Below are 15,768 nucleotides of genomic sequence, written 5' to 3' on the forward strand. Positions count from 1 at the left end.
GGCTAATGCCAATGACCGGAACGCTCAAAATTCACTCGATTTATGTAGTTTACAAGTTGAAATTTTTCAGTGTGTGCGACAAATTTGCGCAACGCCTTTTGGGTAAAGCCTATCAGCTGTGACATCTTTTTTGGATTCTCCTGACATTACTGAGAATTAGTAATGGAGGACATCTGTGAGCATCCTGAGCTCTACCACTCAACATCGGTGCTGTAAAGACAAAGAACAAGAAAAGAGATGACTCAGAGATTCATGATTGAAGCCATAGAACTGCATGGTAAGTAAGTAAAAATGAGTATTTGTGACTTGTGGAAACTATTTTATTGAGTTACTTCTTAGCAAAACCCTCTGAGTAATTTAAGGTGGTCTTCTCTTGTGGAAAGTAAATAATGGAAAGAGGGAAGTGGCAATGTGGGCCTACAGTCATCTGACATGTTGGTTCACAGTGGTTCAGGGCACAGAGCCTCAATTTAAAGCACATTCACATAACCTGATCCCAACAATCAATTGTATTTTACAGCAAACAAAGTTAGCTGTTAGCTGCCCTCACCAGTTATTTAGCACAACCGTTTGCACAGCTGTAAAGGGCAAATATTAGCCAGTTGCAAAATACTCCAATGGCAGTATTTGTAACGCAATGTGAAAATGTAATTCATGCTCTATGTGAACACACTGTAAGAAAAACTTTAATTAATACAAAACACGCAAAATCAAAGAAGCTGCAGAATGTCTTTCTTGCTCAATGACTGGAGGGCACCGTTTTTTAAGTTGTGTTACTGTAAAATGGTTTTAAGTCATTATGTTAATAGCTTTAATTGAAAAGACCTTTTTTGGTTGGAGTGAATCACTCATCCAACCATCTATACATCCATTACCTATACCCTCTTATTCCTGCAGGGTTGAGGGGGGCCTATCCCAGCACAAATTTGGTAGTCGCCAGTTATCACAGGGCTAACACGCCTTACCACACAGAGACAATTGAGAGTCCCCAATTAACCTCACCTGCATATCCAGACCGTGGCATAAACTGAACAAACATACACCCGCATGGGGGAAGCATGCTTACTCTGCCGATAACCTGCCGCGCAGGACTAGATCATGCATTTTGTTCATTTTTCTTACCTTATAAGTTGTTAAAAAAGATTGCCTACCATCCAGTGAATTCTGTCTAAGCAACTGTAATGTCCAAGTTACTGATGATGGTCCTGAAGCAGGGCTAGCTGTCTTTGATTTAGTGGCAAATCATCAAGTCAATGCTTTCTGGGTCTATTTACAAGAGTGTAACCAAGGTCGGTCCTCTTAGCTATCAATTGACATTAGGTTGGGTGACATTACAAGTTTAAACAAGTTTGCATTTCTGTAAATTTAAGTTCTTAAAGTAAAAAAAGTGAAACATCCAAATGGGTCACTTATTGCCCGTGTTTGGTTAAAAGGAGTGAATTTGTCAGTTGGGAAGCATGTCTTTACAAGACCCTTAGAAAGGCCTCTCTGGGATCGAATGCATGTCAGATCATTCCAGTGTTAGTTCATACCAGTGAGATCATACATTTATAAATTCACTGTTTTATACCTGGAGAGAGTGCTATCTACGGAGCACACAGCACCTGATTTCATTTTGAAACATTTCAGAAGCAACTGCAACATAAAGACTGGACACTGTTCAGATACGTTTGTTCGTGGATAAAAGGCACTTAAGTCATCTGTGCCTCTTTATGCTTGTGGGGTCATAGCATTTTCAGAAAGAAAGACAGATGGAGGACATAATAATGATCTTGCTCTCACCACTGACTGTGTCGGCCTGGAGGACGCCGATGTGACAGGTGTAATTGTTATGCTGCTTGTCATTTTGCTCTGAATCGTCTTCCCCATTGAGGGTTGCCGTGGGGAGCGCAGCACCGTTCCTGTTGACATCTCTTTGCTGCTCTCTGAGCTCCTCAGCGTCAACACTGGACTACTGCATCCCTCAGAAGGCCTCTTAAACTGTGAACCCAGGTGGATGTGAATCTTGTTGTCCTCTGTTGTGATGATGTTGCTGTTGCCGTTGTATTTCCTGAAAGTTGCCGGCCCAGGTTGTTTCTCTGGGGTCATCTTGATGACTGTGCGGCCTGCAGTGACCTCGTGAGGCTCCGGTGAAGCACATACTTCAGCGACAGGAGTGGTGCTGACTGTGATGATGGACACTGGTGACTGAAGGCTGTCTGAGCTACAGCTGTTGGTCTTGTCCGGACTCTTGGCCCTTGAGATGGTGGTAATCGTGACCGGGGATTTGGCCCGATCAAGACCTCCTGTGAACTCACAGGATTTGCTCTTTGATGCCACGGTTGTGGGTTTAGGGACAATTGTGATGCGAGGTTTCTGAAGGCCAAGAGTTGGGATGATCGTGGTGCTGGAGAAGAAATCCTCAGCTCGAGGGCTGGTGATCTCCAGGGTGGCAGTGCTGTTCTCGTGATCTGGGGTCACTCGGATGTGCAGTGGCTGGCCAGGCCTGGTCATCTCTGGTGGATGGAGCAAGGATGCCCTATTTGTCTTCTCAGGAGCGGTCTGAGTGAGCGTGATGGCCTCTTTCTTTTTCATCCAGGGTATCCAGGATTTTCTTGCCCCAAGTTCTGCTGACGCTGGAGGGTATCGTTCAAGAACTGTTGGCTTTTTAAGACCCCGTTGTCTCAGGTTGCTCATTAAATGGTTCTCTTCGAGGACTGATTTCCGGATAAAGCCTGCCGCCGTCTCGTCCTCAGCGGGCTCATTGACCATCACATCTGTCTGCACTGCTGTGGAGGTAACCGGGACATTGACCATCCTTGTGCCGTTCATGCTGGGCCTCAAGGCTCGACTGTAGCGCTTGGTGGCCTCCAGCTCCTGGGTAAGGTTGGCAAAGTCATGACTCATGCTCTTCTTCTTTTCTTCCTCTTCCATGAACCTCTGCTGGAGGACAGAATAATCAACCTGCAGCTGGGAGAGCTGGTCCTCCTTGTTCATCAGTTCATGGATTTTCTCCTTCAGTGCCTGGACATCCGCCTGCAGCTCTCTAGTTTTAGCCTCCTCCATCTTGCAGCGAATTCGGAGCTCAGCCTCTGGACTCATGACCTCACCTTTCTCTATGGCTTTGTTTCTGGCGATTTGACTTTTCATTTCTTCCAGCAGCTTAGACAGGGTGTTTGCTTTGTCCTGCTCGGTTCTGTATTTCTTCTCCAGTAGATCATACTCATCCTCTGTTTTCATTAAATCTCCTTCTACAACCTCAAGCTGTTTGAGCCTGCTCTTTAGTCTTTCAATTTCTAGTGTAAGCTCTTTAATTTTATTGTCTTCGTCTGGATTTCTGTTATTGTCCTTGTTGGACCACTTTCTCTGCATTTCTCTTTCTGACTCCTCAAGTCCGTCCATTCTTATTTTCATACTTCCAATCTTGGCATTCATCTCTCTACACTTTTCTTCCTCGCTTGCAAGTTGAGTTTTTAGCTCTTCTTTCTCTTCATTGAGGGTGGACACTTTGATCTCCATTTCTGATTTGAATTTAAGAAGTTTCTTGCTCTCCTCGATCAGCTTCTCTGTGACCTCTGTAACCTTACCCTGCTCTGCTTTGAACATCTTACTCAAATCATCACTTTTCTGTTCTTCCTGTTTCAGTCTCTCTGCCATGTTTTTTCTCTCATCTACCAACATAACTGTAAAGGACTTCAACTTCATGAGGTCATCCTTGAGAACCATTTCGGCCTTCTCAAACTTTGACTCGGAGCTCTCTAGTTCTTTCATCCGAGTTTTCACCATCTCCAGCTCACCAGCCAGATCCTTCACAACACGTTTCTCTTTTTCCAGGTTTGTGTGAAGTGTGGAGCACTCTGTTTTGCTCCTGCTGAAGGCCCCCTCCAATTTTTCCAGTTCAACCATTCTCTTCTGCAGTTTATCCACCTCCAGCCTCAGCTCCTTGCTGTGGTTCTCCTCACCCTGCAGCTTTTTCCTCAGCTCCCTGCACTGAGTCTCAGTTTTGGTTATCTCCTCATCCTTGCCCTCCATCTCCAGCACTCTTTTCCGCAGATTCTCCAACTCGGTCATTAAAGAAGAATTTCCGCACTCCCCTTTGCTGATCTTCTCCCTCAGCTCTTGCAGGTCTTCCTCTGATTTATGCAACACTTTGTTGCTCTCCTCCAGTTCTTCAATCTTGTGTGCCAACCCGGCCAGCTTCAGCCTAAGCTGTCGGCTTTGGGACTCCTCATTGGCCAGTTTGGCTGTCATCTCCTCGTGTTCCTGTGCAAACTTGGCTGCTCGATGCTCCAGCTCTGCCTCCAACTTGAGGATCTTCTGACTGTCCTCCTTGGCGGTGTCAGTGACTGCCGCCAAACGCTGCTCTTTCTCCTGCAGCTTCTGAGTGAGGTCCTGGATCTTTTGGCTCTGTTGATCAATCTGCTCGATATGCAGCTGCCGCTCGTCTACCAACATCAGGGCAAAGGACTTGAGCTTAACCAGCTCCGCTCTGACTTTCTCCAACCTCCTGCTGTGGTCCTTGTCCTTACGAGTCTGGTAGGCCTTCTCCTGCTCCAACAGCCTTTTGAGCCTAAGAAACAGACAAATTCAAGATGTGAGTAGTAATGTGAAACATGTCTTCACCAGGACTTTGTTTCAATGCAGAGGACATCGACCCTGAATTAATTTGACATCAAAATGTTTAGAAGTACTTTCGCAAACATGAATAATTGGTTGCAGAAAAAGAAACATATCAGATGGAGGAAAGATGGAGCACATCTCTAAAAAGCCAAACCAGACTCAGAATGAGAGCATTAACCACCTGATCCTGGATGGGGAGGCAGGCAAGCAAAATAAAAGGGAACAGCGAGAAAAGAGAGGGTACAAAAGAAAAAAAGAGTCAGATAAAGGCCTGAACACTTGTGATTCTCTCCAAAAGAGCTTTCCTGTTTAGGATTCAGTGAACAAACTATGGCTGCAGGCCACGAATTCCTTTAATACACAGGTGTCTTGAGTTGGGAACTTAAGTTATTTCCGCTGTGACTTGCACAACTGATCACAGTCAACTACTTGAAAGACTGACAGAATTGAATTGATTTGGGTATTAATGGGCTCAATCATGGTTAAAAAGTTGTTTCAGATGTTTTTTCCAGCTTGTCAAAAATAAAAGTGAATTTCTGGTGCACCAGCATTACTGATCATATGTGCTAGAACAACTCCGTAATGTGGAGACTTGGACAAAAACTGCATTTCTACATTAGAAATGCTAAGGCTAAGGTATGTTTGAAGCAAACCAGTTTGTATGAAGCTTCATCCAACCACATCTTCTGGCAAAAGTGTTGTTTCAAATGTCAACACTTGAGTTCAGAATAAACAACCTGCATGCAATTGCACCACCTCTAAAGTTCACCTGACATTCTGTCTGTACACTATCAGAGGGCAAAAGAAGAACAGAGAAGCGGTCTTACTACTGTACTTGGATACATCGGTACGAATTTGTCTCCCTCAATATTTACACTGTGCATTTTCCCACCTAATGAACACAAACAAGTAGCAGAGGACAGAGGACATTTATTTTGAAGAAATCAAAGACATCCCCCCCTTAATTGATACAAAAAAAAGGAACAAATTTGTGCAAAAAGCTCCAAAAGAATGCTGTAAAATAAGTGCTTGATGCTTAGTATTTCCTGGTTTCATATGTGTCCCGCCATCACTGTTGAAATGAAATCTACACCCCCAAATGCATGATTGAGAGTACTCATAGACATGATGACCTTTATGCATTCATGAATACAAACTTGCATCAACACACCAAACGACTGGGATAAAGCAGCAGTAAATGGCACCGCAGAGCTGCCGACAAAGTTCAAGAGAACTCAGCTTCGTGTTGGTAGATGTTTAACTAATTCTCTGCGGGAGTCTGTGTGTGTCTGAGAGAGTCTGCTGCAGTTTCCCCTTCATGTGGGTCACACCAGAGTCTCAAATATACAAACAGGTTTAAACACGAGTGTTTTGCAAGTTTAAATCAAAGGCTCAGATTCCAGACCTTTGCAGTCTTCTCCCTCTGTTTAAAAAGCTTCCTCCCCTAAAACTCTGTTCAACTTACCAACAAGTTGGGATGCAGAGCAGGTTGATCCATATCTGTTTCTAAAGCTGAGCAGGAGTCAAACTGCTGCTGCTGCTGCTGCTGAGTCTCTCACGGGGCCAGTGAGTGAAGGAAGGAGGGGGCCCGGCACCACGGGGAATTAAAGCCATCACATTCCAAACATGTCATCGGTGGACAATGAAAAAAGTGGATGTTGTGCTAAAAAGCACTGCTCCACTGGCTGGTGATGTCATGTACCCCTCCATATATGGCCAAAGAGGCCCTGCCCTTGTTTGGACACTGAGGAGGAGGAGGGGTTCTGTGCACTCCTCTTCTTTCTCTCCTGTTTTGCTCTCTGGGGAGGCGGGATGACTGTGCAGCAGGTATGACATAACATAAAAAGCCACCCTTAAGTTTACACATTTTTGTCCTTTTCCTTAAAAATGCTGCTCCAGTTCTGACCTATTTGTCTCCTGTCCGCCTTACAGCCAGAAGTGTTTCTATAGAAACGAGGCAACAATGCAAGGCAAGAGTTTTTGTTTTGGAGCAGACAATGCCAGACTTGTACAGCCTTTCTCATTATAATCCCCCTGTATCGTGCAAAGGGAGAAGGACGTGGACATAAATTCTCCATAGTGGCTGGATTGTATGTGTGTGAGATCATAGCTTCAGACAGCAGAGGAGGCCTGTGGTTTGCACTGCAGAGACTCCTAAATGAGCCAAATATGAGCGGCGCAAAGAGCTTACAGATGCAGATGCTTTCTATCACTGCACCAAAACCATGTTATACAGAAATATCACCAGGGCACAAGAGCACTTTTACATTAATTGCCTGTGTTTTTGTGGCTTAGATACTTGCACTTTTGTTGGCTGCCTGTAATTTTGGAAATAAATGGCTTCTTCTGTTGCACACATTTCAGCTCTTACTGGATGAAAGCCTTGAAGATATCTTCCATTAATTCCCAGTGACAAGGCCTGTGGTTTTGAAAACTCGGCAACAAATCGCATTACAACACTGATGCAGTTTGTTCTAGAAGTTAAGGGAGGCATTGTACCAAACAATACAGGTGTGACAATTTGATTTTCATTTTTCTATATTTTACTCTTAAACTCTTTTTATTGAGGCTCTATGATAAAAGCACAGAGGAGCAACAACACAAAACCATATCCCCATTATCCTCTTATCCACCCCTTCCCAATGTCTACTCCCTCTTCCCACTGCTGGCTAAAGCAAAATGAGAAAATGAGTAACAAATGGCCACATTTTGGAAAACAAACCACCACTTTTGTCCAGACTGAAATATCTCAACAACTATTAACTGGATTGCTATGAAATTTTGAAGACACATTAATGGTGCCCAGAGGGGGAAGCCTACTGATTTTTGGTGATCCCTTTCATGTTTCATCTAGTGCCACCATCAAATTAAAATGTTGTGTCCTCTGATTTAAGACCAAATGCCTGCAAAATTAATGACATTCCCATTAGCCTCAGCTGCTGCATGTGAAGTCAGAGGATCACCAGTTTTATTGCAATAACATAACATAACATAACATTAACATGAATGTCTAAAAAAAATCATCAGTATCAATAGTATCAATAGTGTTTAGGTATTTCACTCAAAGCCACAAATGTCAAACTCCCAGTGGCATTAAAGGAAAGTCAGGAGAGGGCCTGTCACAACAATTATATTATAGACTTATCATATGACATATGAACATGACTTAGATCATTTTGCTGACCTCGATATTGCATGTTATGTCCACATGCATGACAGCTTACATAAGAATGCCACCAACATTTTAGCCAACATGATGCCAGAGTTTTTTCCCTGGACATATATCATATACATAACATAATACTTTTTCCCCCTCCCCTCTCCTGCCAACTAGCATGAATCGAAAAACAACATTTCAAAGACAACACAGTATAGTTTACCGGTAGTCTGCAGCTGCACTTTTGGACTGGAAGAGGTACAGGTTGATAGTCCTTAGCTTGGTAGCGCGTGCCAATGGGCCAAAAGTCTGTCGTTTATAGTTTTACCCGCCAACAACTTCCTCCTCCACTCCGTAAATCCACCAGCAAACCACCCCGCACAGGTCATTCATTCTCGGTAGCCGACAGCAGCACACTTATGTACGCATGTCTAGTAATTTTGGGTAATTTTGGGCTATTCCTACAAAGGTACTATATTTTGTATACAGACTTTCATGTATATAATAATTGGTGTTAACTACTCTTTATCACTACTATTTTTTTTCATATTCCAAATCTGAATTGTAACCATTTTTAAGAATTAAAAGTTCATGCCCTTTGAAAGGTTGTACTTAAATCATTGTATAAGTGGTATAAAAATTCTCTTTAAAAAAGGCAATAAAATTGTTTATCACAATTATTTCTGGTACAATATATCATCAAACAAAAGCAGTTATGGTGACAGGCTTAGTCAAGAGTCACCAAGGTCAGTAAGATCCTCCTCAGGACCACGAATGTCTAAATAAAATTTCATAGCAATTCATACAGGAGTTGTTGACATACACAACCTCAATGGCCTCAAGAAGTCGAAGTCTTGCTACCTGAGATGCACCACAGTTGAATTTATACAAATTGAATGACACCATAATGTCAGTTAACACTCCTCCGTGATACTGAAGCCTAAACTTTTAAATCTATGATAACTGTCTGTAAGTCCTGTAAGTAGCTCAGCTCTCTCCCTCTTTGCTCTCAGGACACTGGGTATCAGTCATCATAACCTTGTTGGCACATGATGGCTCTGCAGAAAGCCTCTCTCTGTTCAGGTCTATTCATAGCATCAGTGCTGACAGCAGCCTGTCAAAGAGAGCAAAGAGAGCCCCAAACACTCATAAAACGGATCCCACAGCAAACACGTCAGACCCGGAGATGCTGATCTGCAGCTAATTATAGTTGCAATAATTACCATCCTTATTAACATTCAGAACAGACGAGTCGACAGGAACACTTTGACACCGACGATGCGCCTTTGTTGTTGACTGTTTAGGGGATAAAAACAGTTGTTTTTTGTTTGTTTTTTCAGGCTGCATTTTAACATGAATCAGAATTGTCCACCACCGTGAAATTACAGAGAATCAAACCTACATTTTTCAGAAGGCAGACATGGTTAGCTGGGTAAAGTCGTATAACTTCTCAAACCACACCACCAGAGTGGGATCAGGGGCCTCGGGGTGGCCTGGCACTGAGAAGTCATCGTTCCATAAGAGAAAGCCCACAAATGTGAGACGATGATGCTGTTGTGTTTCTTGTTGCAGCCCTGTCTCCTAAAAGTTTATGTGCCACTAAATTGCAGTTTTGAAAGTAATATGATGCAGCTTGGACGAGGTCCTCTAAGATCAAACATCTTTTTGCCATATGTATCATTGTCTGCAGAAAAGTAGCAGAGCCTTTACTGGGTAGATTTTTTTTTAAAAAAAGCAAAAGTTCATTGTTGTAGCATCACTAGCAACCACTGATGGTACTTTTTCAGCAGTTTTACTGATGAACCTTTCTTGTGCAGTTGTATTTGCTTGTGGAAGTTTGTCATGCAAACAGAGCCTCTAATCGTCCGGCATGATCTCTGCTGGAAATGACATCATGCTCGATCCATTCATTCATGATATCACCTGCAGTGAAGCTGCACGCTGACTGCAGCCAACAGGAATGTGTTATCAGACGGAGCTGAGAGCTGAGAGCAGGGCTGGACCACATTAAAGCCAGGAAGAGCTGAATGTGTACAGTTAGAAATTAAAAGTATAGACGTTGAATCAATATGTCTGTGAACTTAATAATCTTCAAAACTGAACATTATATCCTTCACGAACGAATAATTTCTGGCTTTTTTTGGACTTGAAAAACACCAAATCAGTACTTACTGGGAACACAATAAGTAGATTCACTTTGGACAAACTCGACAAACCTTCAGAGAAGAGGATTTAAAGGATGTTGCTAGAAGCCGTACAGGGATATGAGACCCAGTGAATGTGAAATGATGTGCAGTGAAGCATTATTCCACATTCAGGCTGGTATTTGAAGTTTTATGGAGCACAAGGAGCAGATGTGAGAGATTATCCGGAGTGATGTTTTATAGTGTAGTTTGTTTTTGTCATCACCCTCATCTGTCTGGGTTGTTTCGAACCGGCTTTCATTTGGGCTTCAGGTGATACACGTCATCAGGCTCATTTAGAAAAACAGGCCCAAAAAAAGTAGGACTACATGGTCTTTAAGTGATTTCTTCTTTTTTATCTAACATGGGCAAAAACCCCTTTCAAGCGTTTGCTTTATTAATCTGGCACATTTCATAGACAGGTAAAAACTACAAAAAAAGGAGCCAAGATATTCAATTACTGCCGATGCCGATACATGCACGTTTTTCCATCTAACTGTCGAAAACATGAAGTCTCCCAATACCACTGTAATCGAGGTTACATGTAAAACATGCCACATTTAGTCTTATGTAACTAATTTGAAACAAAACTTTCAAATCCACTCACTTTAACAAGCTTGGATGATACTCTCCCTAAGAAAATTCAGACGAACCAAAACCAGGAAAAACTGGACCTATTTTAAATCATTAAAGTGAATTGTTCATTTTGAGACAATGTTGATATTTCATTTTTATGTGAAAATTTGTAAGTCAGTATATCTCTACGCATATGACTTGTTGACTTGTTTTCCTTTTCCATGCTTTTTTTTTCAGAGGACAACACATTACAATATGTTATGTCATCCATCATTTATTTATTAAATTAGTTTCTCATATTTTATGTTTAGTTGCCACTCTGTATTATGTCAAAATATATGTTAAGAAAACAAATGCAAAATTCTTCACAAGGAATATCCCATAATATCACAAACAAAGCTCAAAACTTAACTATAAGCCATCAGAATAATGTTAAAGATGCTGTCGGGGGACTGTTACTCCCCTGCAACTCAGAACCTGAAGGCTCTAAGTCAGTCGAAGCGGTGCATTGTGCTGTTTATTTTTCGATGGCTTGATAAAGCACGACTCATCGGCTTTCCTATCAGAACCATCACAAAACCCTGATGCGCTGGGTCTTATCTGATGCCTCCTAACAGACAAATAAACATACATCTGCAGAACGTGCATGTTTTTGCCAACAACATATTTCAAGAACCCGAGGCTCTTTGTCATCACTCACACCGAAATATTGTACTGTGTATTTTTCAAAAGCAGGATTATTAGAGACAACACTGTGTGTGATCTATTTTTTTTTTACATAAATGTATTTGTTATTCTGTTGAAATGTATTTAAAGTTCAAGAAAATCCACTCTTAAAAATGCTTTTTATATTTAAAAAAAAAAAGGTGTTTCCAAAAAAGGTGTTTCATGATGTTTCCAAAATCAACAAGTAATCGTGTTAATAATTGTGATCTCATAATGACCAAAATAATCATAATTATGATTCATGCCATAACCGAGCAGCCATACAGTAGCCACACTGTTGCACTGGATGACATGTTCCCTCATTACCATGAAAACACACACACACACACACACACACACACACACACACACACATTGTAGTTTCTCTTGACTTAACCCCACATACACCGTCCTGCTGCTCCAAATACTTACCAGAGCATCAAATGCGGATTAATCCGCTGCTCAAAATAGTCCCCAACAAATACACTATTTCCTCCTGTTTGTTTGATTAAAACTACAGTGATTATTTTTTGTTTTTAAAGATTTATATCTTCAGTAGGAAACAATGGCATTTGGGCTGAGACCCACAGACAGGAAGTTAATATTAAGTGAGAGAAGGACAAACACATCTTTGGTTTGTTTTTTTTTGAGGGGAGGGGGGGGTTGTTGTGAGTGAGAAAAATATAGAAAAATGCTAGCATAAAAACATGTTTTTTTTAATATCTTACTTTGACTGATACAGCATTAAAGTACAAAAGTATATCGTTTTGATACTATAAACAAAAAGTTTTAGTTGGTATCCAGTCTTAATCCTGACCATGATCAAACTCAGAGTGGGATCCCAGTTTGCATGTGAACACACTCAGTGGTGAAACTCTCTGACACACACACACACACACGCACACGCACGCACGCACGCACGCACACGCACGCACGCACACTGGGCCCTCACCTCTCCCTCTCCTGCTCCAGCAGGTTGGTAAAGTCGTCGCTCTTGTTCATGAAGTCGGTGTGTTTGCGTTTCTCGTTGTCCAGCTCCATGACGGTGCGCCGGTGACATTTCTCTGCAAGCAGCAGCTGCTCCAGCATCCGTCTGTACGTCTCCTTCTGTTTGTCCTCCAGACGGTCCAACTGACGGGAAACACGTCAACACTCATTATGAACAACAACTCACACCCTGACACCACATCTGCCAGCACAGTATCCAAAAACAATTATCTACGGTTATGGTGATGTAGTGTTTGTGGGATAACAATGAGTCTTTATTCAAATGTTTTCACACTTTCTACACATTTGCTCAGCCTTTTTACAACACCCTGCAGAGATCACTGGGCATGGAAAATTACATTTTCAAGGAGAACCCAGTGCCGTTCAACACACAAAAGAACATGATTTCACTTGCATGAACCCTGGTGTAAATGCACCACCAAAATAAAAGTCTAGGTTGGTATGGAGTTCCTATCGGAGTACATTAAGGTCATGTTTTAAGTTGTCAGTCTTTTTCAGGAATTCAGAGGTTTTAACAGCCTTGTGGGAGTTTACAATTTACAGTTTAAAACTTTTACACTGATTGTGATTTTGCTATTTTTATACCAGGATTTAGTACTTTTCAACCTTGCAGTCAGTGCTGGCCAAGGGCAAGAGCTTTGAAACAGTATCTGTTATTACACTATTTATTTAACCAGGCATAAAACATTGTTACAACAATAAACAAGTGGACAAGTACAACTGTCAATCACAGTTAAAGTTAACAATTTAAATACATACTCAAGTACAGTTTTCCAAAACAATTACAGTGGTAATTTGAATAACTGACCAAGAGTACAATTTTCTCAATCTCTTAAAAGTGACTGTAACTCCCTGATAGTAATCAGCTTAGACAATTTCAGGTCCTCTCGTAAATTATTCCACTAAGAAGGGGCAGCATGTTTAAAAGCTTTTTTTTTTTTGCCAATTCCTGTGTGGACATTGCGGAGCAACATCATGAACATATAATGAGAGTACAGGCCACATTGGCTTTGGCTTTTACGCATGTACGTACACAGATAAGAAGGAATCAGCCCAGGCATACTTTTAAATATGAAAACCAACGAGAAAGTCTGTGACCAAACAGAGAAGGCCATTTAACAGTAGCACTTCTTTGCCATTTAGTCATGGTTATGAATTAAATTGATAAAAACACTGTTTTGAAGAATCTGGCATCAAGTATTGTAGTGATGGAAGAAGTTTTGAAATTCTTTACTTTAATTAAATGTACTAATACCACACAAGTAAATGTCCTGACTTTAGTAAAAATATTTAAATGCTATCCTCTAACTGAATTCAAAGTATGGACAGTTAAAGTACTTATTGTGCAGTAAAATGCCCCCTGTCAGTGTTTTACTATTATATATGATGTATTTGGATTCGTTTTCCTGCTGCATTAATATGTATGTTGCATTGTACTGCTGTAGATGTGTAATGTTGAGGTCATTGTAACTCCTTTATATACTGCTGGGTAGTTTTATCCACAGCAATATAAGATCATCCTACTGAAAACCTATACATAAAGTTTAAAAAACGATATATATATATGTACTGTATATGATCAACTGCTGTTACTATGAAAAGTCCAAACAAACAGATTTTGAGACCAGCATTAAAACCATTGTTTCCTTACTCCCCACTGAGTCTTTCAGTCACTCTAATCCCAAGTGAAACCCTTGAGTATATTTGTCTCTCACCTCAGCCATTGGTTTTTCGTACACGTCCTCAGTGCTGTTGTTGCTGAGGCTGAGCAGGCCGTCTCTCTGCAGGGCCTGCAGGGGTTTGGTGGGGACGGCCGAAGCATAGTGAGCCTCCAGAGTCTCCGGTTTGGTTCTGTCTGACTTCAGCAGGCCGATGATGTCCTCTCTGGCCTGAAGACACACACAACAGAGTCTTGCGTTTCCTTTTTATTTAGGGTAATTTATTTGTTACCTGTGTTTTGGTGATCAGCTTTCCTCTTTTTTATTGATGGAAAAAAAAAGTATCCTAGGACAATAATAAAGAGCTTTGCAAATAAAACATTTTAGCATGTTTCACACAGACCAAAGAATTAAAAACCAACAATAATCGTAACAAGTAAAACATAATCTTAATTTGTTTTTCTTCTTTTTTATGGAAAAGCAAAATTAAATAAAATAAAATAAAATAAAAATAAGAAAAAAATGATCTTCATACTAAAGTACCTATTCAAAATATTTTTAAAAGGTGATTAACAAATTGTCATTGACAAAATCAAACAGACCACCATCAGCTAAAGTTTCTTTCATCCTAAAACAGAATTATTTTTAAATCCATATCTAAAGGTACAAGATGCACCTGACCCTCTCACTGGAAAAAATGATGAATACCCAATGATTAATAGACTAGTACCAAAGAGCATTTTAAAAAGATTTACAGTGTCTGTTTCAGCCTTTATGTGGGCGTTTAACTTGTTGAATATTTGCACAGTGATGCTCCGACATCAGCTGAGTAACGATCCTAGCTATCATCATCTGAAGCTGCGCCACGTGGACGCAAGATATGCAAGATATGACCTCATCAGCTCCTTTCACACTGACATTACAGATACACAGAGAGAGGCAGGTTTGTACCAGCAGAGGGAGCTGATTCCTTCACTCTAAACTACACAGTGTCTTTTTTCAAACAAGGCCATGACACAATTCCTGCACGGAGATAGTAAACATCCCAAAACTTCATCTTTATATATAAGACAACAAATTGATCACTGTAGTCTGTGCAAAAAGAGGCTCCACCAAAAAGCATTTCACCAGTTGCCAGTATTTGCATAGAGATTCCCTAAACTAAATGGACCTGCAAAAAAGACTTTAATATGAATGTAGCATTTATCGTCTTTGCAGCAGTGACTGTCTGCTGATGCTACAGTGCATGATCAAAATCACTGATCATGAGCAAAATAGTTTAGTGTAGTAAATCGTGTTCAAGGGATGACTCTGGTTTTATTATGTATTTTACTTGTTGCCAAAAATTCCACAAAAACACCAAAACCAACAATGTGTTAGCATGTCTAGCAATACTTTCAGACTTAGTGCTCCCAGCTCCAAGCCCATTGATTCCTCCAGAAGACATGAAGATTTCATGTATTTTCCTAAAAACTTTTTTTTTTTTACCATTCTGACATGATGAAAATGATCTTTTTGTGACATTTTTAACCAAACAGTTTTTGAACATTTTGCCATCATGTGAGACAAAGCAGAACAAAAGCAGCACTTTCTGAGTAAAATGTTGTTCTGTAATTCTCTGTCATGGGCTAATGGAAAATATTCAACACACCCAAACAGATGATGCAGGATGGAAACAGAGGGCGAGGCAGCAGCATCCTGCCTCTCTGGAGAGGACTTTATAAATGTGCCTCCATTAGAAAATCATTATCAGACTGGAACCCAGCGGCCGCCGGTGGGCTGCCCCCACATCGGCATTGGTTATTTTTTAAAATCTAACCCATCGCACACGGAGACATGTCAATATATCTCTGCACTCATGACTACCTCCTCTGTATTTATG

At 41.0% G+C, this 15,768-nt stretch overlaps 1 protein-coding gene across 4 annotated transcripts in view; it reads right to left on the reverse strand.

The window, feature by feature from the left end:
- filip1b (filamin A interacting protein 1b) overlaps positions 1-15,768 on the reverse strand; it is a 48,878-nt gene that overhangs the window by 5,418 nt on the left and 27,692 nt on the right. For 2 of the 4 annotated variants that reach the window (XM_042503132.2, XM_088089124.1), the window contains exons 3-6: positions 13,944-14,117; positions 12,173-12,351; positions 1,783-4,549; positions 1,571-1,635 (exon numbers count right to left, since the gene is read on the reverse strand). In XM_042503132.2, the coding sequence (XP_042359066.1) occupies positions 1,571-1,635; positions 1,783-4,549; positions 12,173-12,351; positions 13,944-14,117 (3,185 nt within the window). The remainder of the gene's footprint in view (positions 1-1,570; positions 1,636-1,782; positions 4,550-12,172; positions 12,352-13,943; positions 14,118-15,768) is intronic. The other 2 variants (XM_042503133.2, XM_042503131.2) reach the window with 1 other exon arrangement.

This window comes from Plectropomus leopardus, chromosome 16 (genome assembly GCF_026936395.1).
Source record: "Plectropomus leopardus strain MGB_pleo_1.0 chromosome 16, ASM2693639v1, whole genome shotgun sequence".
Taxonomy (NCBI): domain Eukaryota; kingdom Metazoa; phylum Chordata; class Actinopteri; order Perciformes; family Serranidae; genus Plectropomus; species Plectropomus leopardus.